Below are 23218 nucleotides of genomic sequence, written 5' to 3'. Positions count from 1 at the left end.
ACGTTGGTCGTGTCACTCCCAGGTAAAGCTCGTATCGATGTAGAGAACTCATTGTGAATTAGGAGACACAATAACAACAACAAAATTAAGTAAAACACCGAAAATAAATAAAAACGTTAATTTTTAGATTTATAATCTGTAAATGTGGATAGATACTGTTGTTTAAATGATTTGTTTATTAGTGAAATAATCCAAACACTCAAGAAAACACTATATTATAATAATATAATATTATATTAATATAATAATATTTTACTGACATTACAAACACATCTTGTAGTAGTTATAGGTGTAGTCACTTTAATTACCAACCATTTTAAAAAATTCAATCTTTTCATTTAGTTTGTTTTAACATATTCTTAAATAAGTATAACTGCACTATTTATATTTTTCCACACATTTATGTGTTGGAAAAAAAGGTTAAAAAGAGGATACATTTCTGTTATAGTGACTGTTGGATGTAATTACAACCCATCGCCAGCAGAGGGCAGCAGTGTAATATGAATGCATGATGCAGCGGTTAATTAGACCTGACGAGGCTGTTAACCTCCAGGTGAGCTATGTTGTAATATTTACAGTCTGTTGTTGTAAAGTGTAGAAGTTACATTAAAGCCACAAAGAGTTAAAACCTTCAATATCATGTAGATCATTTGAAGAACAACAAAGCATTTAATTATTATAAAATATATACTTTAAAACAACATCTTTATAGTACATGCATGTATTACTTTTTTTTTACTGTTCGTATGTATCTTTTCTTCATATATATGACTTTTAAATTTTTTTTTATGAATGCATTCAGTGCAGCGGGATTTGAACACAGCATTTCCACAAAAGGAGACTTGAGTCTTATCCACCACACCACTGATACCATTCACCCCGGGTGATTCTCTCCGGGCAGATTTATCTTTGTCATTTTGGATGTTGGCCTTAAAAATTCACCAGATAAAGTTTGAACACACAACCTCTGGACTCCATCTCCCTGAGCTACATGTTTTATTCCTTATTAGTGAGGAATGCAAATAAAACCGGGGACACAGGGAGCACTAAAATGTACTTCATAATGGTGCAACACAGTTAAAGATTTAATTTAAATCATTTAAAAGCAACAGAAACACACTCCTCCAGTTTATTTTTAGAACTTTTATTAAATGTCTGATCTGTGAATAAATATCTGAGCTGTCTGCGACACTCAGCAGCAGAAACATACATGAAGAAAGAGAACGACACCAAACACGTTACATTCAGAATACTTCAGCTGCACACAGAGATCACGTCATATCACAGACGACAGCAGAGAGAGCGGAGCTGCAGGTCGGGATCAGAGTCGAATATTGCTGATTTTATGGTACAATCATAACAATTCTATTGCTAATTGTCTCTTCAAATATTGCAGCTTTTAGGTTCCTTTTTGTGCTTCTCTTTGATTACTTTTAAATCATGTAATTTAAAATGAATTTACCGATCCCAACCAGAGGGATACAAAGACTTCTAACTGCACTGATTTTAACTGTGGATTGTTTTTACAACAGACAGAATTGCCTGGTTCAGTTTGTCAATTAAAAACAACAACATCCAAACCTCAAACACACTACAAACACAAGAACCCTCTGGAAAACATTTACACAACTTTTCAAGTAAGACAGACATCCTCTGCATTTTAAAGCTCCTGCACTTAAGTCTTTAGTGTTTGAAAACCCGTTGTCCTGTCCGAGTGCTCTGCAGGAACACGTGTGTACAAAGCAACCATCAGAATTCATGTGAAACATTACAGAGTCAACACATTTCTGCTCTAAAAGCCATGATCTTCAGAAAAACATGATCAAAACTTTCATGTGATTTCAAGTGTGAAGAAAGGAGGAACTGCACTCAACAGAAAAAAAAATTGTTCATAAACTTAACGTAGAAATTTAGCTAAAAAGATTGATTTTTAGAGAACTACAAGTCCCATGATGCATTGCTGCAGACAACAACCAATCAGAGAGCCGGGGATTTAATCAGGTTTATAGATGTAAAGTTTTCTTTACATTATTCATCTTCGCAGCTTCAGTGAAGATTATCTTTGTCATAAAATGCAAAAAGTTTTTAGACTTCATTCACTCAGAGCAACAAAGATGACGGGACGAAACGACCGGAGAAAAATGTATTCTCTAAGTGATCAATCAGTCGCTGGTAATGTGAAGATTTGCTGCTTTTCTTTGTCATTTATGATCATGATAAATAATATTTCGTTGAACTGAACAGAATATTCTGAGCGTCTTGTAGTTTCAACATATTGTCTTTCATGGCTTCCGTATCGTTGAAAATGTTGTGACCTCCAGTAGAAAATGTAAATAAAGATTTGAGAGTTTGAATGATTAGCTGCAGTTCGGATGTGCAGCAACCAATTCTTTTTTGTTGAGTGCAGTTTCTTGTCTAAAAGATAAATCTGACAAACTAAATAAAAGTATGAAACAAACTTTCCTTGTATTCAAGCTGCTGTCAGTGTCACATCCGATATCTAAGAACTCCTTCGATCAGTCAGGAGGCGACAAACACGCCCAACTTTGGATGACTTTCTATTAAAAACACAAATTTCCAAAATACAAAATAATAAATATCAAATATTTCAGTGTAAAGGTGCAAAATAAAATCCAGTTTTAGGGGTAAAAACAAAAACAGCCATCATGTAGCTAACAGAACAAAAGCTTTTTACTCGTATTTAAATTTAAAGGCTGAACATCGAACAGATTTAAGAATTCAAAATAAAGTTTAAAAACAGGAAAACAGTTTGAGTGAAATCGACCTCACACACCTCGTGATCAAAATCCACCAGACTATAGAGCTACAACTATACACCTGTGCGTATTTACACCAATATATATCCTCACCTGAAGAATACACACACACACACTCGCACACACACACACACACACACACACACTACATGAATGTACAGTTTATCTTAAATAGATAAATAAATACCACACACGTACAAACACTCTGTGTGTTTGGGGGAAGATACATTCCACCATGTTGTGATGATGATGATGAAGCCAGGGAGGTTTTTTAACACCTGGACTCCAAATTACACCTGCTACTTCCTCTATCACCTTTTCAAAATAAAAACAGGTGAGTCCTTTAACTCACCAGCCGCAGCCAAATTTACCCAGCATTCAGCTGGCGGCTGGTCACTTCCTACAGAGCTACAAAGGTGATGACTGAACACAGGAGGAGAAATTAAACAGAAATACAATTTATCTTACAAAAACTTACTACATCTAACAACATGAGGAGGAGCTTTTACACTGGAGGGGTGTGTGTTTAACGGACTGTTATCTAAGTTGTTTCTAAAGATTCCTCTTTACAGTTTAATGTTCCTAACTGTTCCTACATGTGAGTGTTTGATAGATTCTCCTCTCAAACCTCCTGATTTAAGACGTTTCTCTCTGAGAACAAACCGTCCCGCTCGGCTTCACTGACTTCTTCTTCTCTCCCTCAGAGCAACCCGTCCAGGTTCTGCTCTGCGCTCTGCTTGTCGGTGGTCGTCTCCTGCGGGTTGTACTTCGTGTGATGATCTCGCAGGATGGTCACCACGTCGTGATGACCGAAGTGAACTGCTTCATCCTGTGGTGTGTTTCCCCACCTGCAGCACAGAGCGCAGCCACAAACATCACATTTAACACGACACATATAAACAGAAGAATCACAAAGAGCCCTATAGTTTATTTTTTATCATTTATGTAACTGTAAAGTTATCTTTTATTTTGACTGTTTATTCTGCATATTGTAGTCTAAAACATGTTCTGACCTTACAGAGCTGAATGAGACGTAGTCAATGTTAAAGTCAAAGTTTTGGCCTTTTTTTCCCCTTTACAGCATAAGATAGGACAGCTGGAGAGAGAGAGAGGAAATCCTGGGAGGAGAAGCGGGACCCAAACCCACAGCTGCTGGGACGAGGACCACAGACTCCCTACATGGGGGCTCGCAAAAATAACTAAAGCTAAGTATGCTGCTGGACTGTTACCTGTCTTTGGGAACTGGGTTGACTTTGCAGGCCTCCAGCAGGAAGCGGACCACCTCAGCGTGTCCTAAAAAAAACCCCACACACACACGCACACATTAGCTACCCACACTCAAACTGCTCAAAGAAAATGTGTCTTTCATCCTCGTCAGTAGTTTTTACCTTCAGCAGCTGCAACATGCAGAGCCGTCCTGGAGTCGTAGTCTCTCTGCTCCATGTCCATGGAGGACAACGCAAACCTGGAACACGACGCAGCGGATTCAAAATCTTCATCTTAATGTGAAAGAGAACTAACTGCTGCTTAAGGACACATGATGTGAACGAAACATGCTTTGACTTTTTCTTTAGTTTGCATGCAGCAGAAAAGATGAGAAACATTTGAAATCTGAATATTTAAAGACGGTTACCTCCTCAGGGCGGACACGTCTCCTGTGTAAGCTGCAAACAGCAGATTAATCACCGACTTCACCTGAAACACAACAACAAGCACATTTCACTGAAACCTGAAGAATAACAACTTGTTGTGTTCTGTTGTCCAAAATCTATCAAGAAAATTATAACTATACATTTAAGATTTCTCCATTTATATCCTGTTTAAGTTTCAACACTGGGATCATTTCAGAAGGGTCCAGTGCAGGAATTTAACTTTTATGAGCTAGTGAGAGAAAAGTGGTTCAGTTATTCCGCCACCAGATGGCGCTGAGGATTAAAATGCTGGACACAGGGTCGCACAGCCTCCATCAGGCACATCATCCCTCACAGAGCCGGATTATGTGACGCATGAAAATGTTTCCTGTCAAAGAAAGACTAAAAGACTAAAATGAACCCTGATTAAAAATGCAAAATAACTTCAAGTTTAGCAGGTGATGTTTGTACACTTGTTTAGCAGGAGGAGGAGGAGGAGGAGGAATGAAGCTGATGAAGGACCATGTTTGAGAGTCTCACCCTCTGGTCTCCTCCCTCCCTGCGAGGATCGAGCTTCTTGGCAAAGTGTCTCAGATTGTCGTAGTTGTGGAAGTTACAGAGAGAGACCAGGTCCTGCAGGAAGAGGAAGAACATCAGTTTAACTGCTGAATGAGCGAGTCATGCTGTTTTAAACACAGGTTTCAGAACACATGTATTCTCAGGTAACAACAAATGTACGATAGTTGTGTTCCACAATATTACAGCAAAAATAAAAAGTAGAGAAAACCAAATCCTATTTCTAGGAGCCAATAATTATATTTATTTTTCATGTTAAGGCCCAAAAGTCAAATACTTTCTTTTCTTCTATGATAAACTGGACAAATTTGGAGCTTGGACTGCAACTCAGGCGAAACAAAAACCCTGAAGATACGAACCTGAGATTCTGGTTTACAGGAAAGTGTTGAAGTAAAAACGAACAGATAATAAGAGGAGTGTTACTCTTACCGTGCAGAACTGGATTCCTCTCACGCTGTTGCCCAGCTTGTCGAGTGGAGGAGACCAACACATGACGCCCATCACATTCGGAACGACCAGCAGGATCCCACCGGCGACGCCTGATTTCGCGGGCAGGCCGACCTGAAACAGGAAGAGGAAGAAGTGTTGACATGAAGTCTGGCGTGCTTCATATGGAGGAGGAGAAGTTAAATGTTTGAAGGAGTTACTGACGTGGAAAGCAAACTGTCCCGAGAAGTCGTACATGCCGCAGGAATGCATCAGACTCAGAGTGTTTCGCACGGCCTCTGGGGCCAGAACACGCTCGCCTGTGATTGGACAGAAGCCGCCGTTAGCCAGAGTGGCTGCCATGACACTGGCGCTCTCACAGGTCACCTCGATAGAGCACAGCTGAGGGACGAGAACACAGGTGTATCTTTTACACTGAGCAGAGTTGATTCATTCAGACGTTCATGAGAGCATCGGGCTGTTTCTGTTGTGATCATTCCTGTCACACTCATCAAATACATCTCATGATTTCATAACTATTGTTTGATAAAGAGTGTGTGTTTAAACTTCTTATTGCAGGTTTCTCGGAGAGTAATCATGAGCTCTCGTCGTGGACTTCATTTACCTGGAAGTAGAGGTCGAGGATGGAGGTCATGTCTGTCCCCTCAGGGAAACACTGAAACAACAACATCGTTAGCATCGCCGACAGAGACATGTGCTGCTCCTCTGAATAACGTCAAGTAACACAGCAACAACATCCAATCACTGAGTTATGATGAAACGACGCGTGAGTTAAAGCGCGACAAACTTCAAGTTGTATGAATAAATATATTTAAAACTCCTGGTCGTGCTAGGCTGCAGTAGATGACCTTTGACCTTACCTTCTTCTCCTTCAGGTAGTAGCCGATGGCAAAGTTTCTGTCTCCAGACTCTCGCTCCGACTGGAAACTGGGACACAAAGACGAGGTTTGTGACTCAGCTCAGGTTTTATAAAACTCAAACTGACGTGTTTAAAAAACATCTCTTGAATGGAATCATTCATGGATTGTAACCTCAGCGTTTCAGTACATTTCTGTACAGCGTGTCGTTGTACTCACGTGGCGTTGCTGAAGCCGACATACTCGTTTCCTGCGAGTTTGTTCATGAAGTTCATGACCTGAAAACAGATTCAGATTGTTTCTTAACAGATTTATTAACATCACATAGAGTTACTCATCCTCCAAAGGGTTATTCCCAATTTAAATAAATGTCTTTGAACACAACATTGATACTCACATAATCAAACTTCTCAGAGTTGCTCACTCCTTGCTGAAACACAAGCAGGACAAAGGCAGTGTGACATTTTTGATCTCGTATTGTACACTGGACATTAAACAGTTACCCATGTCACGACTTTAGCACTACTTTAAACCATCCGTATCTCTATGATATCAAACTAGAAAGAAAGTGTACGTTTACAACACTACTGTTTTTAAATCAAAGGCTTCATGTAACCAATCAAACCAATCGATGAATTAAGATTAGAGGTGGGAGACTAGCTGGAGATGGAGGAGGTGAAACAAAAACAGTTAATACACTCAAGAGTCTCTGTTTTGTTTTTCAAAACGAAACTTATAATGAAAGTAAAGAAAAATGATCTGACCCTGTTTGAACTCAAAGAGTGAAGTTAGCTGTGGCTCATTGAACTGTTAACTGTTACTCTACAGGTGTGTTTGTTTTTAAAGCTGCATTCACACTGCAAGTCACATGAAACAAAACACATTAAAGAGACGCTCCTTCAACCTGAAGTGTCAAATGACTTTATATACATCTAGAAAAAAATCAGACTCATTAAAGTCTCCTCTAAATGTTTGAAAATCTCTCAGCTTGGTGTTGATTTATTTTATGCTGGCTACATTTTCATCCAAATGTTCACCCTGCTAGCATGGCTTCAAATCTTCACATTTATAAATCAAATATCGAGTAAACAAGCCGTCACAAACTATTAAAGCTGGGAGATACGATTGTAATTAATCTTTATTTTTCTGATAAATGGTTTATAGACGTGTCTGCACAGTTACACACACGCGTCAGTGATTAAGGCAATAAGCAACACTTTGTTGTTTTGATCTATTCTGAGTCCGCACACCAGAAGCTGCTCGGATTAAATGTAATCTGATGAAGGACGAGGGCCGAAACGTTACATGTGGTGATAATTCCCATTAAAATTTTAATTGGAGCAGCTTCTGGTGTGCGGACTCAGGCTTTCTGTCTTAGGATTCAGCACCCAGTGTTCAACTTCTCAGATGTATTTGTATTTTAATCTATTCTGTCTCTGAAGTTGATTAACTGCAAAACTGAAGTTTGGACATTCATCAGTCACCATGTGAATATTTGTATAACGTGCAGCTTTCAGTGTGAAGCTCATTTTGTTGTTTTAACATCTACTGTTTGTCCGTAGCTGAGGAGAATAAAGCTGTGAGATAAGAGGAGTAACTAGGATGTATGCGTCTTTACTGTCTGAGGCCCCGTGTACACCTAGTGTTCTTTCCGGGCAGAAAAGCGCTGGCTGTGCGCCCGGTAGCGCTTGCATGAAGCGTTTGTGCTCTGTGAAGAAAAGCGCAGTCCGTCTCCATGACAACAGTCAGACACGGAGCAAGGAGGATGTGGGTACAAGACACGATCTGTAGACGACAAAACTCCGGGGAATATCATACATCTGGAAAAGAGCGCCGGTGAAGTCAACAGCGCCTTTCTGAAAAAGTTAAAATACTTTCAACTTGAGCGCTCGGAGCGGCCGCAACAAAAGGCAGAGGGCTCGGACAAAACCCTCCGGGCGCTGCTGTGCTTTGTCTCCGGGCGGCCGCCTGCTGATGCAAACGCTCTCTACTCTTTGAGTCAATTAAAAAAAGGCGCTGACGCTCAGAAAGAAATGCTAGGTGGGACACGGGCCGTCAGACAGACTAAGTGATCTAAGAGTCTAGAATCAAAAGCTAGAGAAGAATGGAGTATGAAACCAGTGTTTGAGTTGAGTCACAGCTGTACTGTTTATAATCCGGACGTATAAACAGTTTGGGGGAGAATGCAGGTGAAAAGTATAAAAGCAACACTGAAACATTCATAAACAGCCATGTGAAGGCTAAAAGCTTCGCACAAATCCAGACAGAAGAGGGGAAAAATAATTAAAAAGGAAAAATTACCAACGTCATTGACCTGTTGCAGTGGTCATAATTTCCCAAAGATCCTAATGCTGTAAAATATGCAACAACACATAAAACCACACAACGAGCCTTGAAAAGGTACATTGCAATGAGGATATTTAAGATGTAGATTCAGAAGAAGGACAGAGGAGGGGAGGCACATGCACACAGTCCCTGATTTATTTCTCCAATCAAACAATAGATTTAAACCTCATCTGAACAGTGATTGGTTGGATTCAAAGGGACAGAGGGATTGGCTGACAGTCATATCATGAAGGAATGATTGACAGAAGTCATTCAAACAAGAATCTATTTTATTTTCTTGTTGATAAATCTGATCTCCCTGCCATCATTCCCACATGATGTGATCATAACAAACAACACGGGGTGATTCTCCTGCTCATCCAAACACTTTATGCACATCCTGTGTTTTTTATTTTGAGGCATTTCATGTCTTTGGATGATTTACTGATAGTCTGAATTTGCTTAAAAATCGTTGTTGTTTCGCACGATCAGAACCTGAATCCTGCCATTTCAGCCATCCTTCACTGAGGTAAACAGTATCTGATGTCCCTCCTGAATCAATTCAAACTGAAGTACAGAGGAAAAAACTTCCTCTGGATTTTATCTGAGTAATTAAAATGTTCATCATCCTACAGGGAGACCCTCGTGATCCTTAGCGGCTGCTCAAGGACGGACCGAGTCAGAGTCACTGAAGGTTTCTATTTTTCATTTGAGTCTAAACTCAGCAGGTGGTGCTCCTGTGTCCCTGTGTGTGTGTGTGTGTGTGTGTGTGTGTGTGTGTGTGAAGGTCAGAGGGGGATATTTAATGAAACATTGAGGTGGCAGAGCTGCTCTCCAACTCCCCGCGCTACAAACTGTACGTATGTGTGTGTTTTTGTGCAGGATGGCGGCTGAGCGATGGCTGCCTTCAACCAAATCCCCTTTTAGCGTGATTATCTACAACCTTAATCTGCCCCGGAAACACAGAGATTATAATTCTATTCATACACTTTCTCTTTGGATGCAACTTAGTCTGACTTTCTCGCTGCACAGAAATACAAATAAAAACAGAATCTGGAATGAACTTTTTACAGACTTTAAAATGTAACATATAAGAACTTTACAGACTTTTTTTTTTTTTACAGCCAGAATTCAAGAAACTCAACATGAAATGACAAAATACAGTCATGAGGCCCCGTTTCTTGTTTTGTACTAGAGCAGTTTGGATAAATGTAAACATAATAATTGAAGGTGTCGTGTGTAAACACAGCTTACCTTAATGAGGGAGGTACAGACGATAGCTCCAGCATTAACCATGGGGTTGTGCGGTTTATCTGCAGGTGAAAAAAGAATCAAACATGAGGTGATTTTTAATGTTTACTGATGTGAGAAAGTGGAGAGAGGCAGACTCTACAACATAATCAGAACTACAAAGAGGATTCATCAGGAATATGTTATGATAGATGCATGAACATAACTATGCAAGATACTTCCACATATAGTAACACAATGTTGAGTGGTACACAACTCCCCCTCTGGGTTTTAATCTGCTTATGCAACCGTCCAGACAGGAGGCATATTCAAATCAAATAAAAACATGTAAAAGTACACAGCTGGAATGAGTCTGCTGCATGCTCTGTTAGGTAACAAAGAGAGGAAACCAGGAGACCAGCAAAAAATAACGTATTTTACAGAGAGAAGCAAACAATTCATGCTGCTGTTTAGCCATGTCACACACAGAGCACTGACAGACAGGCTGATGGGTAAAAACATTTTAATGTAAATGTTCAAACACAAACGTCTGGTTTTCATTGAGCCACGTGCCAGCAGCTCGTTGTATTTCAAGGTTACATGCGCTCTCTGTTACACACTAGCCGCTCTGTTTTATTCTGCAACCTTTCATTAACTATTCATCTCACTTCCATAGCAACCGGGCCTGGAGACGGATCCTCTTACAGTGAAAGTGTGAGCCCAGAGAGCCAATTCAACCACAGCTGGCTGAGTCACCATAGAAACACAGAGACACAGGTGTGTGTGTGTGTGTGTGTGTGTGTGTGTGTGTGTGTGTGTGTGTGTGTGTGTGTTTCCTCTCACCTTCCTCGTTCAGGAAGAGCTTGTTGAACCGTAGACCGCTGGGCTCTTTGCCGATGAAGCGGTGCACGTACTCAGTGCCGTGGTCGTGAACAGCGATGGCGTATTTCAACGGCTTCACGCACGACTGCAGACAGAAAGGAACCTTTGTGTCGCCGACGGTGTGCCTGACAAACAGACGGAGAAATGTACACTTCTGCTTTGTATTTAAGCTTTGGAAATGTGTTCTAGATGTGACACAGACAGAATATTTCTCTCTTTACTTTATCAGAGTCTGTTCTTAAAGGGTTAATGCATGACACAGAAACAATAGCTGCAGGTGATCCTATTCATACTCTACACACATGCAAAACATCAACAGCTGTCAAGCATGAATTATTCTTTGTGTTTTACCTCTGTCCGTCCACCGTGCACAGGGCGACGGCCCATATGTCGGGGCTGAATCGAGCCAGCTGCGGAATGTAGTCGGCCACCTAAAGCAGAACGAAACATACAAATATGAGGACACTGAGGTTTTAAACTGAGAAAGAAAAGTCCTTATGTAGAGCTGCTTTTTAGCGCTCTGCTGCCCTCGCTCACCTGCCCTCCAGGCATGGTTTTAGCCGTCCCGTAGAGTTCATCGATGTGGGCGCAGAAAGACTGAAAGTCTGGGATGACAAACTTCTTCCTGAAGGCCTGAGTGAGCAGAACGATGTTGCTCTGGACACACCTGAGACAGGAGACAAGAAAAACAGCTTATTGTGTTAACCTTACACTACAGCTGCTGCAGTTCTGTTTTTTCCTAGTTTGCGAAAGGCATGTGGGAAAAATATGCACAGATTGGTGCCATGTCAGGTCCATGTTAGTTTGAAAGAAACCTCCAGATTTAGTCCTGCTCCTTTTAATCTGAGTGATTTAGGAGCACAGATAGTAAACAGTTGAAGAAGTCTTGAGGTAGAAGCTGTGTCGCAGAGATTTGTGGCTCAGCTATCTCCCTGCATCAAACTCTTTGTAATCCCTGTAGCATGGGATCCCTGCAGAGCACACACGGCACACTCCAGCTCCCGCTCACGTGCTTCCCTCTGAGGCCGAGCTCTATAAATAAGCCTGGGGAGGTGATGTGATGGATTCCAGCCAAGAGCTGCAGCGCCGAGGTCTGTTCACCGAGGATTCAACTCCCTGGTGAGCTGTCATATGCCCTGACTCACCACAGCGCTGCTTCACAAGCTGTCACCCAGTTTGTCTCAGATTCCTCTGGGGGGGGGGGGGGGGGGGGGGGGTCCAAACAGCAGCCGTGATACTGAACAAGAAGGGGGGGGGCTAATAATACTTTATTCAATAGTCATCTTTGTTTTGACTCCAGTTGTGGTTTCACACCAGTTATTTTACCACATAAATGTTTTACTGCTGCTTCTCGTCTTGTTGTTATGAAAATATTCCATTAAAGCATCTTTTTTGTTTCATCAGGGAGGTCATACATAGTCCATTGTGGCTCACAACACCAATCATCTATCATTAAACATCATCTTAACCAAACGTTAGAATCATTACCAGATGTTAAAATGATGCAGAAAGTTTAATTTATGTCCTCCACTTCTCTTCAGTTACGCCTCGTTGTTGTTTAGTTAGCTTGAATGATATTTTCTGTTTCCCTCTAAAGAGGGCAGTGTAGTGCTTTCATCACTTCAAGATACTTGAACTTTCATTGAAGATAAACTGATGATTCTTTTTGTGTCCTATTTCCCCGCAGTAGTGGTGCGTCTTGTTTGAATCCAGCTGGACGGAAACCTCAACACGATGTGGATGACGTCTGAACTGAGGAGTGATGAATCATTGATGACGTGCAGTGACGGAGAGAAGAGGACTCTGACCAGCATCAATAATTCTAAAACACGACTCTGATGAAAGATTCATGCTGATACAAAAAAGGTGGAGCAGGAAGCGGAGAGACAGCTGGCTCCACCCAAACAACTAGTGGTAAAATACAAAACATCATTTTAAGTTTTGATTTGTGAGAAAGTTTCTCAGGGTGTTTATACTTTTCATAACAATTTTAACATTTGACACATTCACTCATTTAACTCTCTGAAAGCTCTTCATTTAAAACTGCTATGAAGCTGCACATTTCATTGTTTTAAAAAGAGTTTATCTCAATAATTCTTTGACTGCATGATGAACTTTTCCCGTCATTTTAAATAAAATTCTCCATATAAAAAGTTATTTAAAAAATCTGCCAGTGCAGCAACTTCCAACTCAATAAAAGGAATATATCTAGTCACATGGATTCGATAAAAACCTACTTTTTGAAGAGGTGTCGGTCGAGAGTTCCGTCCGAGGTCGTCTTCAAGGTCACCTTCAGCATCTCCATACACTCCTTCAGCCTGGGGTCTCCTGTGCGAAGCCCGGTGGCTTTAAGAGCCTGCAGAGATGAAGGAGACATTTTGATTAAGGCTGCCTGAAAGCAAATCAATAAAGCTACAAGCCGTGAACCGAGGCTCCTGAAGAGGCTTACAAGAGGAGTCATCCTGCTCATAATTCAACCAGGGAGACAACTACAAAGAGGAGCTGATTCACTGCCTCCCTCTCTATCTGTAAATCTTACAGCTACCAGGACAGTTGATTTGAAACGAGTCTTTTCAAATATAAATGTTCTTGTTTCCTGTTGTGAGGACTCACTGTGGTGAATTTGTGTGCAGGGATTTTTTCCTGGCCCTCTGCGATGGTATAGAAGAGCAGGTCCTCCAGGCTGGGCAGGACGCCTGCCTTCCTTCTCCTGCAGGAGAGAAAAAGAAAGACACACACACACAGAAGGAAAAGTGAGAAAAATATCTGAACAGTGAGGCGCGCTGTGGTGGAAACATGGAGGGGAAACTGCAGCGGAGGGAGGAGAGAGAAGCTGTGAGTAATATGTGTCACACTGCTCTGAGAACATCACCGTACACTGACCTTATTTCAGAGTTTGAACCTGTGGAAAAGACTGGACATGTCCTTTTCCACAGGCTGACATGCTGACATAAGGTCACTGTAAAGTCAACTGTTTATTGGCTACTTTGCTAGAATACCAGCCATGTGTTTAAAAAGCTGATTAGCATGGAAGCTAACCAAAGGACTCACTGCGTAGTTTTTAGTTTAATCTCAAACCCTGTGATGTCGCATGAAGCTCAAGGAATTTGTGATTATGACTATGACCTATATTCACCCTGCTTTAGTTTGGGTAAGTCCTGGGGACAGCAGCAGCACAGAGGGAGCAGAAACAACAAATATTTCATGATGAATTAAGTGTTCTGAGAAAGAAGTGCTTGCAGCCTTACAGGCATCTTGGTCCTCACTGTATGAGAGGATGACGTGTCAGAGCAATTCAGCCGAATGAATCCACTATCTGTGAATTGTGCTGACTGGGTTTTAACCGCTGCAGCTGTGACGGGAAGCTTGCCAGAGCTCCCGCCTCATTAGTGCCGTGTTCACTGAGAATCGACCACCAGCCTCCAAATGAATGACTGTACAGTCTGCATGGTGGCTGTTAAATAACCTCAAATCAAGTCAAGGGTCAGAATATTTCTTGCTGCTGGACTCTTTTTGAAACATGCATTGTTGTGTCCTCTGCTTACAAGTCTCTTATTGTGCACCACGGACACTTTGCATCAGATTTTCATAACATATTCATATTTCTGTCCCACAGTGCCGCTGGCTGCAGACTTTCTCATAGCTCATAGTTAACCATTCTTTTCAAATATTTCCCACAGATCGTGTTTGTTATCTATGTTCTCTGTGCTTCTGTACTCCTGTAATTTGCAGCCGTTATGAAGTTGGAGGTCAGTATTTGCAGAGTGTTATTTTTTCCTTTCAGCCTGGCTGGTATTCTCAGCAGCGCCTCCACACGGAGTCGTCTCTAGGAGGAAAGTTAGTAGCGTGTCAGGAGGCAGACGGGGCGACCAGCTCACAGCAGGCTCTCTGCTATGATTTATATCAACACCAAACTGAAACTATGCAAAGCCCTCGGCGCCAAGGCACACTCGGTCCCATTATGCACCACGGGGCAGCGGCTTGTGTGCAGGGAGAAGATGTGTCAAGGTTGGCAGGAGGATCCTCGCAGCAGCCAACCAGATAAAAAGCTCAGTTTGCACCTTTACAAGTCATGAGAGCAGAATCAGCACCAACAGGGTTTCCTCTGGATGTATTCAGCAGCAGGGAGAAATTGATGGGATTGAATCAATATCAACTTTTTTAATCATGAAATTTATCAACAACAAGATAAATATAGAATATCACCCTCCTTATCCCTCTGAAATCAATCAGTTTTAGACCCAACAACCTGCTTTACATCCATCATCTGCGTTTTTCTGTTGCAGAATAATATCACAGAGGAAACTCTGGACCCGTCTTTGACCCATAATTTAGACGCCATGACCTGCACAGTTCCACTCGGAGTCATCGGTCAAAAAATACTGATTCAAGCTGCACAACAAAAATACATTCTTGTGATCCTGGAGTTAAATATGAACACATGTTTGAGACTCTGGTGTTTTGAGTACAATTTGGACTTTGATGGCTGTCAGACGAGCTTGAAATCTGAACAACTTTCTGACTCGTGTGGAACATTACATGTTAAAAAATTCTCACGAGAACCGTTAAGCTTTTTCACTGCTGCAATCATAAACAAAGGTTGATGCCTGCTGGTGAGGAAGAATACACATCAGAGAGTGTGTGTGAGGAGGGAGGAGGAGGGGTGAGGGAGAGGGAGGGGGGGGGATTCAAGCGCAGCCTCTTGGACAGTGAGGTCATTTCAAGGTAAAAGCGGTTTGTCGGCTTTCTGCAGAAAACCTCTACTTCTACTGGAAAACAGGTTAAAAAAAAGAGGAACTAGAACTAAAATAAAAAATAGAAAAATACTTACAAATGCAAAGCAAGCAGATCAACAAGAGGGAGAGAGTGTGCAGAGGGAACAATACTGAATTAGTAACAGTAGTACAGTATGAGCACATCAGCTGAGCAATGTAACAGTACGACTCCATAACACTGCAAACATACCGATACTACTGTGACAACAAAAACAAAATAAATACAGCCATAATACTGATGAAGTGTCTGACAGGACGAGAAAAACACAAACACAGATAATGATGGAAAGCTTCAAAAGAGTTGGGAACATGAAATAAACCTGAAAAAAGAGGACATTAAGAAATCTGTGAGGATAAGAAACAACAGAATTTTAAGTAGTTGTGTCTCTAAATATAAACATAATATGAACCCCAACATCGTTTAATGAAGACTCTGAGCTGCATATGAAGAGAAAAGGATTGAATCTGTACACAGATATCTTCTTTCAGAGACAACCTTCTTGTTCTGGTTACGAGGCCTGAGAGAGAATCATGAGTGCAGGGTTAGAGGTGTCCCTGCAACATCTGGAGCAGCCTCTGGATCCACTCATTAATCTACCTCAGCCGCTCTCATTAGTGTTTGAGCTTCCCTCCCTGAACGCCTCTAAAGGTCAGCTGTTATTCAACACGCATAGTTTTCCCAGAAGGTGTACAACTCTCTCTCTCAACCTCATAACTGTTACAAGATAATAAAGCTAGCTGTAGCACGCTTATGGATCAGTTAATCCAGAGTTCACAGTTTTTGTCTGCCTGGTTTGTTTGTCAGCTCTATAAATATGCACAATCTCATCCATGTTACTCTGTCAGCTTCACCATCGTACAGTCATCTGCCCTCCTGGCATCCCCCCCCCCCCCACACACACACACACACTACTCTGCTTCATTTTAAGATACCCAGTGAGGAGCGTTGTTGACGTGCGGTGTTTGTTGTCTCACTTTGCACACCTTGTGTTCCCTAAATGTGTAAAAACTGTTTGTTTTAGCTGCATTGTTCTTATCAATGAATCTGCTGTTTCTTTCTTTAACAGGTCAACAGTGCGGATGTTAATTCCCTGATGTTACTGGAGCTGACCCCAGTGTAGTAGACAGCTGCTCCTGAGGACGCTCACAGCTGATCTGAGGTCAGAATCGGCACGTGAACTGACTGAACAAACAGTTTGTTGTTTAAAGTTTAAACAGTCAAACATGGTTCATGTCGAGCTGTTGGTGTCGACAGTTCGATGTCTGACCCGATCGATGGAGCGGGTTTCACCGCCACACAGATGTCCTGACAAGCGGGCGGTGAGGGGCGGAGGCAGCGGTGAGAGGCGGAGCTGCACAAATCAATCTGCGAGAAGTGACTCATCTGCTCCTGGAGGCCCTGACAACTGCCGGGCAGCACGCCAGCATCCCGGCTTTGGTGCAAAAAACGGAGGAAAAATGATGTGGGCGGGATAAGCTCCCCTGCATTACAAACATTTTTAACCCCTTATTAGCCAGAGCACTGCCTCAGGATCCTCATAGACGCTGTCGGGGCCCCGGGGACTCCAAACAGTCCGCTGTGGATTTTATAGTTGAACACTTTATTCATGTTGCGTTGGCCTGATTTCCAGACTTTTAACCCTGATGTTATTTCTGTGCCTGCTGGGTGTCATCTTGTGTTTGATGGTTGTATTATGGGTTAATTTGATTATCTGATTTGCTGTTAAAGTTTTAATCGTTGATCCATAAAATGTCAAAGTATCTGGATGTGCATTTAAAAGTCCAAATAGTCAAAATTAAATAATTTGTTCTGTCCATTTAAGAATCAAGAGTCCAGATAGTAAATAACAAACTATTATAGAGGATTACAGCACATGCCAATCTTCCTCATTTAAAGCAAAAGACCAGGAGCCAAAGCAGCGTCTCCTGATGTTGAACATTTTCTGTTTTGTTTGTTATTGTGACACAGCTGAAGTTCACACGAGCAGATGACTCAGAGCCTCACAGTCTGAATGAATAAAGTCAGTGTGTTCCTCACTGTGCCTCATCCTGCATGTGGCCTGTTGATCATTTCAATCCACACTGAGCATGTTTCAAGCCGAGGCCTCCCTCTCACTGAAATGAGCCTTCTGGGGAAACGAGATGTTGCTGACGAGGAGTGACTGCTAAACATGGCCGACAGCTTAAGCAAATTGTCCGTGAATGGAAGCAAATGGGACGACGTTGGCCTGCAGAGGCGATGAGGCATTTTACTGACGCTGGTGGTATCACAGCTGCTCTGAATGAAAAAGTGTAACACAGCCAGACACTTACATCTTTTGATTTTCTTCTTAAACAGTCTGCCCTCCAGGCTTTTACAGATTATACTAACACACCACAGAACGCAGAAAAAAAAAAAGATGTCCGGATTAATTCACTGCAGCGTGTTAAATATCTATCCTGAAGAAGATGAAGCACGATTCATCATCGTGCAGAAACCTGAGTAAACACTCGAGTGTGATCAGAGAAAAAGAGGAAGCACCGCGTCACATTCCTGACAGATTTACATCTCATTCAAATAAACACGCATCAGACTGGAGGCTGCTGGCATACCAGCCGTGACACTTCACATCTTCAATAATCTGAAAGTGACCTCTTGGATATTTGACAACATATATTGAGTTTTTAACCAGACGACTGATAAAATAATTTGTTTTATGTGGACGGCAGAGGTTCTGCTACTTCCCCTGAACTGGTCTGACGTGCATTTGTAAAATAACTTTCTGAGTCTGTCCAGAGGTTTAATCTAGGCTTCCTCTTCCTGTGGATCACAGATTTAAAAGGTGATGTGGCGTCCGCCGTCTAGAGATGTTTAATTATTCAAACAGAAAGTGGAGGCAGAAATACGTTCAGGCAATTTCCAGTGAGAGCATTTTATGTACGTCTCTTCAGAATCAACGTCCAGCACACAGAGTGGGAGAAGTCTGTCATAAAGATCAAACTTAATGAACTCTGTGAGGGGACGCAGCTGAACGGCAGTTTGGGATTTGTTTAATGGGAGTGAAAACCGTCTGGGAGAAGAACGTTACAAACATACGATGCCTCACTTTGCTGTGAAAGGCGGCGTGCTGTACAAACATGACCAGAGCCAGAAAAAAAGTGGATCATTATCTTAATAGACGTCAGCGGGTTTTAAGTGGATCCAGCGAGGCCTTTGGGAACTGTGGTGGCGATGTTCCCTAAATGATTTTAACCTGCATCCAGTCTATCAGCAGGAGGACTCTCATCCTCACTCCTCGATCCGCACGCTCTCTTTTAGCCTGTTGAACAATCACCCCTATCAGACTCTCTATTACAGCCCTATCTGCTCCACTAACATGCTGATAACTGATCATGCAATTATCTGCCAATAGACATTAATGACTCAGTAATGGAGTCTTTTAGTTTCAACATCTGGTTCATAAACAGACAGACTGTTTAGTGCTGAACGGTTGGACTGTTAACTGACCTTTCATTGTTATCTTGTTTACACATGATGACACCCTGACTGTGAATCTAATAGGGTTGTTTTGTCAGCGGAGGGGACTAGATAAATAAATCCTGACAAACGTGTGTCTTAATGGGGCACCGGTAGCGTCGTGGTTATTGCGTGAGCGCCATGTACGGAGGCTATGGTCCTCCGGGCGGGCGGCACAGACTCGAATCCGACCTTTCCCGCATGTCATTCCCGAAAAAAATCTGAAAAAAATGTGGATTGCATTCCTAGATTCAAAGATTGACCTTCATTAGACTTTGAGTTATGCATGATCTGCCTGCAGAGTACATTATGTTACATGCAGATTTTGTTTGTTGCAGCATCAGCAGAACTAATAAAGTTATTTTTAAAAGAAGAAGGAGCTGGCCTGGTAGCAGCTTGATATCATGTAGTTTCACACTGAGGCTGCAGGATGCTGCAGGTCACCATACCTGCCTGCCTGCACACCACATGCTTCCATTTCCGGACACCTCCTTATTCCAGGAGCTCTTTCCTTCTTTCCCCTTCTGGAAATAAGTCTGATAACATGTCAAGAAGTGAATCACATCAACATGGGATTTTCAAACATATGCATGGTACATATTCACATCTGGAACAGCTATTTAAGCTAAGGTATCACGACCCGACATGGAGCTGTCCACCCGGTCATATTGCACTGACCCCCGGGGGGATGAGCGTGGTGTCACCGGTCGCTTCTGCCTGTTTGTCCTTTCCACTAAAAACCCTGACCAGGCTGGATAGCTTTAAAAACCGAACTCTAACCTGCTGGGAGACCTATTAGCATGCTTCATAGTTCGTCATCCCAATGGGGGAGCTGCGTTTGAGCTAGCTAGTGAAGAGCTAGTCCGTGCGTGATGCGGTTGAAGACGCTCAATGCCGAACTACGTTTAAAAAATCGACAACTTTAAAAAAAACCTTGATTGCATGTGATAAACATAAACACAACTTTAAACACATATTACTCATGTTATATTTAGAGTATTTCTTTAATTCGGCGTCTGTTCTTTGTGGAAAATTGCAATATTTTTGCAAGAAAAAGACTATACCACCATCTCCATCACCGATAATCGCTGCAGTAAATTGTCTTTTTTTCCCATTGGGTTCGGCGTAGACCGGGGTTACTCACTTCTCTGTTGCTGAGTCCTTGCCGGCTTCATTCGGTTCATCACCCTTGGAGCAAAAGCCTCTCAGTCCGTACCGCCTGGAGTAGTGCTGCGGCGGGGCTCTCCACCCGGGATACCCCCCCCTTCTGCCCGGTGACCTCCCATCCGACCCGACGGTGCTGAAGCAGGAGGCGGTCGCAGGTGCAGCTTTAATACCTGCCAACGGACGCTTTAGCTGGGTTTGAAATAACTCCTTGAGCGCTACCGTGGACCGAAAATGTAACATTTCAACCCCGTCGAGAAACAGTATTTAGATGGTGGAACTACAACGAGGCCGAGATCAGAAATCCGAGGAGTAAAAGTGCGCTGTTCCCGGTCGAGTAACGGTTTTCCCGGTGACTCAACAACTGAGAATTTTCCTCACTGGGATACAACCTACCCTTCACGCCGCGAGGGATTTGATTGGAGCATGATAACGCACATCGGTCCCTGATTGGCCAACAGAGCTGTCTATCATCAGAACTGCCAGTTAATCCGTGTAGGTCGTGTTCATTTATCTCCATCACTTTAATTCTTACCAAAGTTTACAGCCATTATGGTAATATACATCCTCTTTTATTGTTTTGAACTACTTTTACAAGCTTTGTAGCAGTTTATGCAAAACAATTAAGAATCAAATATTAGAGTTAAAAGAGGAATATTCATAAAAAGAAAGCCTTTACATAAAATCATAGTCAGTAGAGTTATATAAACTATACAGTGAAAATCCCCTTTAAATGCCATATAAGTCATATAATAGGCTATTTCAAAACACTTTTGTTCACTGATTATGTTTTCATCCACAGGAGTTTTTTTTTTTTTTTTTAATTAGAAACAAGAGTGTCATAAAGTCAGTGCAGATCACAATCTTGAATATTTACAGTCTGAGGTCACAGCAGCAGCAGCACAGATGCCAGACACATACTGTAATGTCTTGTCTTTGTGTGACACCATTTGATTTATTTTGGTACTGCACATGTTGTGGCTGAGGTTTCCTCGGCAGATGGCGGCTTCTGTCCTGAACAGAACAGTTACAGCCCCATCTCCTGGCTGGATTTTTACTCTGGATTAGTTATTAGCAACAGCAATACTGACATGCCAATAACAGATACGAAGGAGGAGAATCTCAGCCCAAAAAACTGGATGTTGGATGTTAATATAAAAAGTTGGACTTAATGTTCTCTATTCTTTGATGATTCTTTTTTTGCAGCGTTATATTTCTCTCTCTGGATACTTTTCTGCACACTGCAGAATCCTGAATTTATCTTTTTGGCATGCAACATTTGATGAAGTACACCCTCATTTTCCTCTAGAGAAATCTCTGTAGATATGTAATGTTCTTCAACCATCCTAAATGTGAATATGCATAAGACCTGAGTCAGGCAGAGCTGTAATGTCTGTTCTGACCTCTTTCACAGCCTGGGTGGGTGCAGTTTGACTCCCAGTATAAAACACTGACCTACAAACCAGATTACTCACTGGAAAGTTTTCGGTAAATTAGTTGCTCCAGTTTGATTTTCTGTGGCTCCTAACTTTTAATCTGACTTTATCAGAATCTCTGTAAACTCCACCCACCAGGAGCTCCAAGTTAAACAAACAAAATCCATGCTGACTAATAATCCTTGACTGGGAACATGAAACATTCATGAATCTGGACTGAATCGGTGGAAGAAACCCAAAGTCTGTGGCTCACTTTCCCATGCAACAATGTCTACAATTAAAGGGGAATTCCAACTAACTATACCCATCAGATGTTATCTTACAGGAATCCGTTTTTATTCACACACAAAAATCCTGACCTCTGAGCCTGCGATGTTTCCTAACCTAGATTAATCAGCCCACTGGATTCTTCACTGTATAATCAGAAGTGTGTGGACAGAGCATGTAGTCTTAAATAAACATAAAGTTAGCCAGTGGGGTTTATTTTGTCCCTGAGCTTCATTCTCTCCAGTGTCCTCAGAGATCCTTCTTGTAATGTAACAGGAGAATTGCAGCTCTAAAAGTTTAATTCTGCATAAATCCCCCTGAGCCGCTGCATTTTCCCTGCATGCAGCAGTGAAGCAGAAAACAAAGGAAGGAAGGAAGGAGACAAACAAGGCGATCCCTAACGAAGCTGCAGGGAGGAGAGGCGATAATTCACTGACACCCACACCTTCTCAAAAGCAGTCAGCTTCCTGCTCCTTCAAAATGAGGGTGATGGGTGCGCTCGGCAGATCCCTCCCACGCTGCTTAGCGGCTGGCTTCCGCCCACCGCCCGTGGAGCCGCCCACCTCCAGCCGTTGCCACAGCAACACATCATCATCAGTGACTTGCACTGGAGGAGGAGGGCAGGGAGGGGAGGGGCGAGCAGGCATCCAGCATGGGTGTTCATGAGCCGAGCTATTCTCCAGAGAAAATCTGTCTACATGTGTGAGAGAGAGTGTGTGAGAGAGAGTGTGTGTGTGTGTGTGTGTTTGAGACGAGGGCGAGAGAGGGAGAGAGAGAAGGAGGATGATGGGAGGTATGTGAAAAGGACCTGCGTCAGAGTGACTCATCAGCCAGTTTCACAATGTGTTGATGTGACGCTGATGCAAATGTCCTGCGCAGGGATTCATGAGTAAAAAAAGAGAAAACAGAGACGCTCCTTTAAAGGAAGCTCCACTGTTCTTTCATTGTCTTTGATTTTCTACATTTGTATCCCTTTACCACCTGCTTCTGTCCTTCAATAACTAATCACTTCTGCTCTCTTCCTGCATCTCCTGCTCTGCGTTCACTCACACACGTATGCTGCTTTAAGCCTGTGCTTCCCTGCCTTGCTCAAAAGCACCCTGACAGTTGTTTCTGGAGGATCAGGATCCGTTTATGAGTAAGACACTGAAACTCCTGCAGCTCCTCCCTGTCGAGGAAACTCATCTGTAATTAGCCAAAACATGTATCTCTACATTACAGTGTATTCCTCTAACCTGTCATCACAGCACTACAGCAACCTTTCTGCCCCATTAAACACTTTACTTTATCGTAAGCTCTGTCTGGAAAAACTCAAGTCTGAAGAAATCTGCAAAACAGTAAACAGTCTGTTTTCT

At 42.3% G+C, this 23218-nt stretch overlaps 1 protein-coding gene and 1 long non-coding RNA gene across 3 annotated transcripts; one reads left to right on the top strand and one right to left on the bottom strand.

Annotated features, from left to right (window-relative positions):
• Positions 1 to 1128: 1128 nt before the first annotated feature.
• LOC109994750 (glutaminase kidney isoform, mitochondrial) lies at positions 1129 to 20542 on the bottom strand. Of its 2 annotated transcripts, none has more exons than XM_020648211.3 (18): positions 20141 to 20542; positions 13339 to 13435; positions 12963 to 13081; positions 11263 to 11392; positions 11077 to 11156; positions 10687 to 10850; positions 9868 to 9926; positions 6686 to 6718; positions 6508 to 6566; positions 6292 to 6358; positions 6036 to 6086; positions 5636 to 5812; positions 5414 to 5545; positions 4949 to 5041; positions 4411 to 4472; positions 4166 to 4242; positions 4007 to 4070; positions 1129 to 3625 (listed from the first exon to the last, which is right to left on the bottom strand). In XM_020648211.3, exons 1-18 carry the CDS (start codon positions 20401 to 20403, stop codon positions 3478 to 3480), a joined length of 1875 nt encoding a protein of 624 aa, XP_020503867.1. In that variant the 5' UTR covers positions 20404 to 20542; the 3' UTR covers positions 1129 to 3477. The 2 variants fall into 2 exon arrangements, with proteins under 2 accessions (XP_020503867.1, XP_020503868.1); XM_020648212.3 differs by having other exon boundaries at positions 13339 to 13429.
• LOC136178157 (uncharacterized) lies at positions 13422 to 17552 on the top strand. Its single transcript, XR_010665534.1, has 2 exons — positions 13422 to 13560; positions 16568 to 17552. It is a non-coding gene; the product is annotated as an uncharacterized lncRNA (long non-coding RNA).
• Positions 20543 to 23218: the final 2676 nt, after the last annotated feature.

This window comes from Labrus bergylta, chromosome 24 (assembly GCF_963930695.1).
Source record: "Labrus bergylta chromosome 24, fLabBer1.1, whole genome shotgun sequence".
Taxonomy (NCBI): Eukaryota; Metazoa; Chordata; class Actinopteri; order Labriformes; family Labridae; genus Labrus; species Labrus bergylta.
The sequence above is the reverse complement of the archived record's forward strand: the minus strand, read 5'-3'. Positions and strand labels throughout refer to the sequence as shown.

Bases quoted from the DNA above. Each gene is read 5' to 3' on its own strand.
- LOC109994750 (XM_020648211.3), bottom strand. From the start codon at position 20,403: ATGTTACATTTTCGGTCCACGGTAGCGCTCAAGGAGTTATTTCAAACC. The intron at 6,567-6,685 runs GTGAGTATCAAT...ATCTGTTTTCAG, and splicing joins ACTCTGAGAAGTTTGATTAT to GTCATGAACTTCATGAACAA. The intron at 5,813-6,035 runs GTAAATGAAGTC...CTCGTCCCTCAG, and splicing joins TCCTCGACCTCTACTTCCAG to CTGTGCTCTATCGAGGTGAC.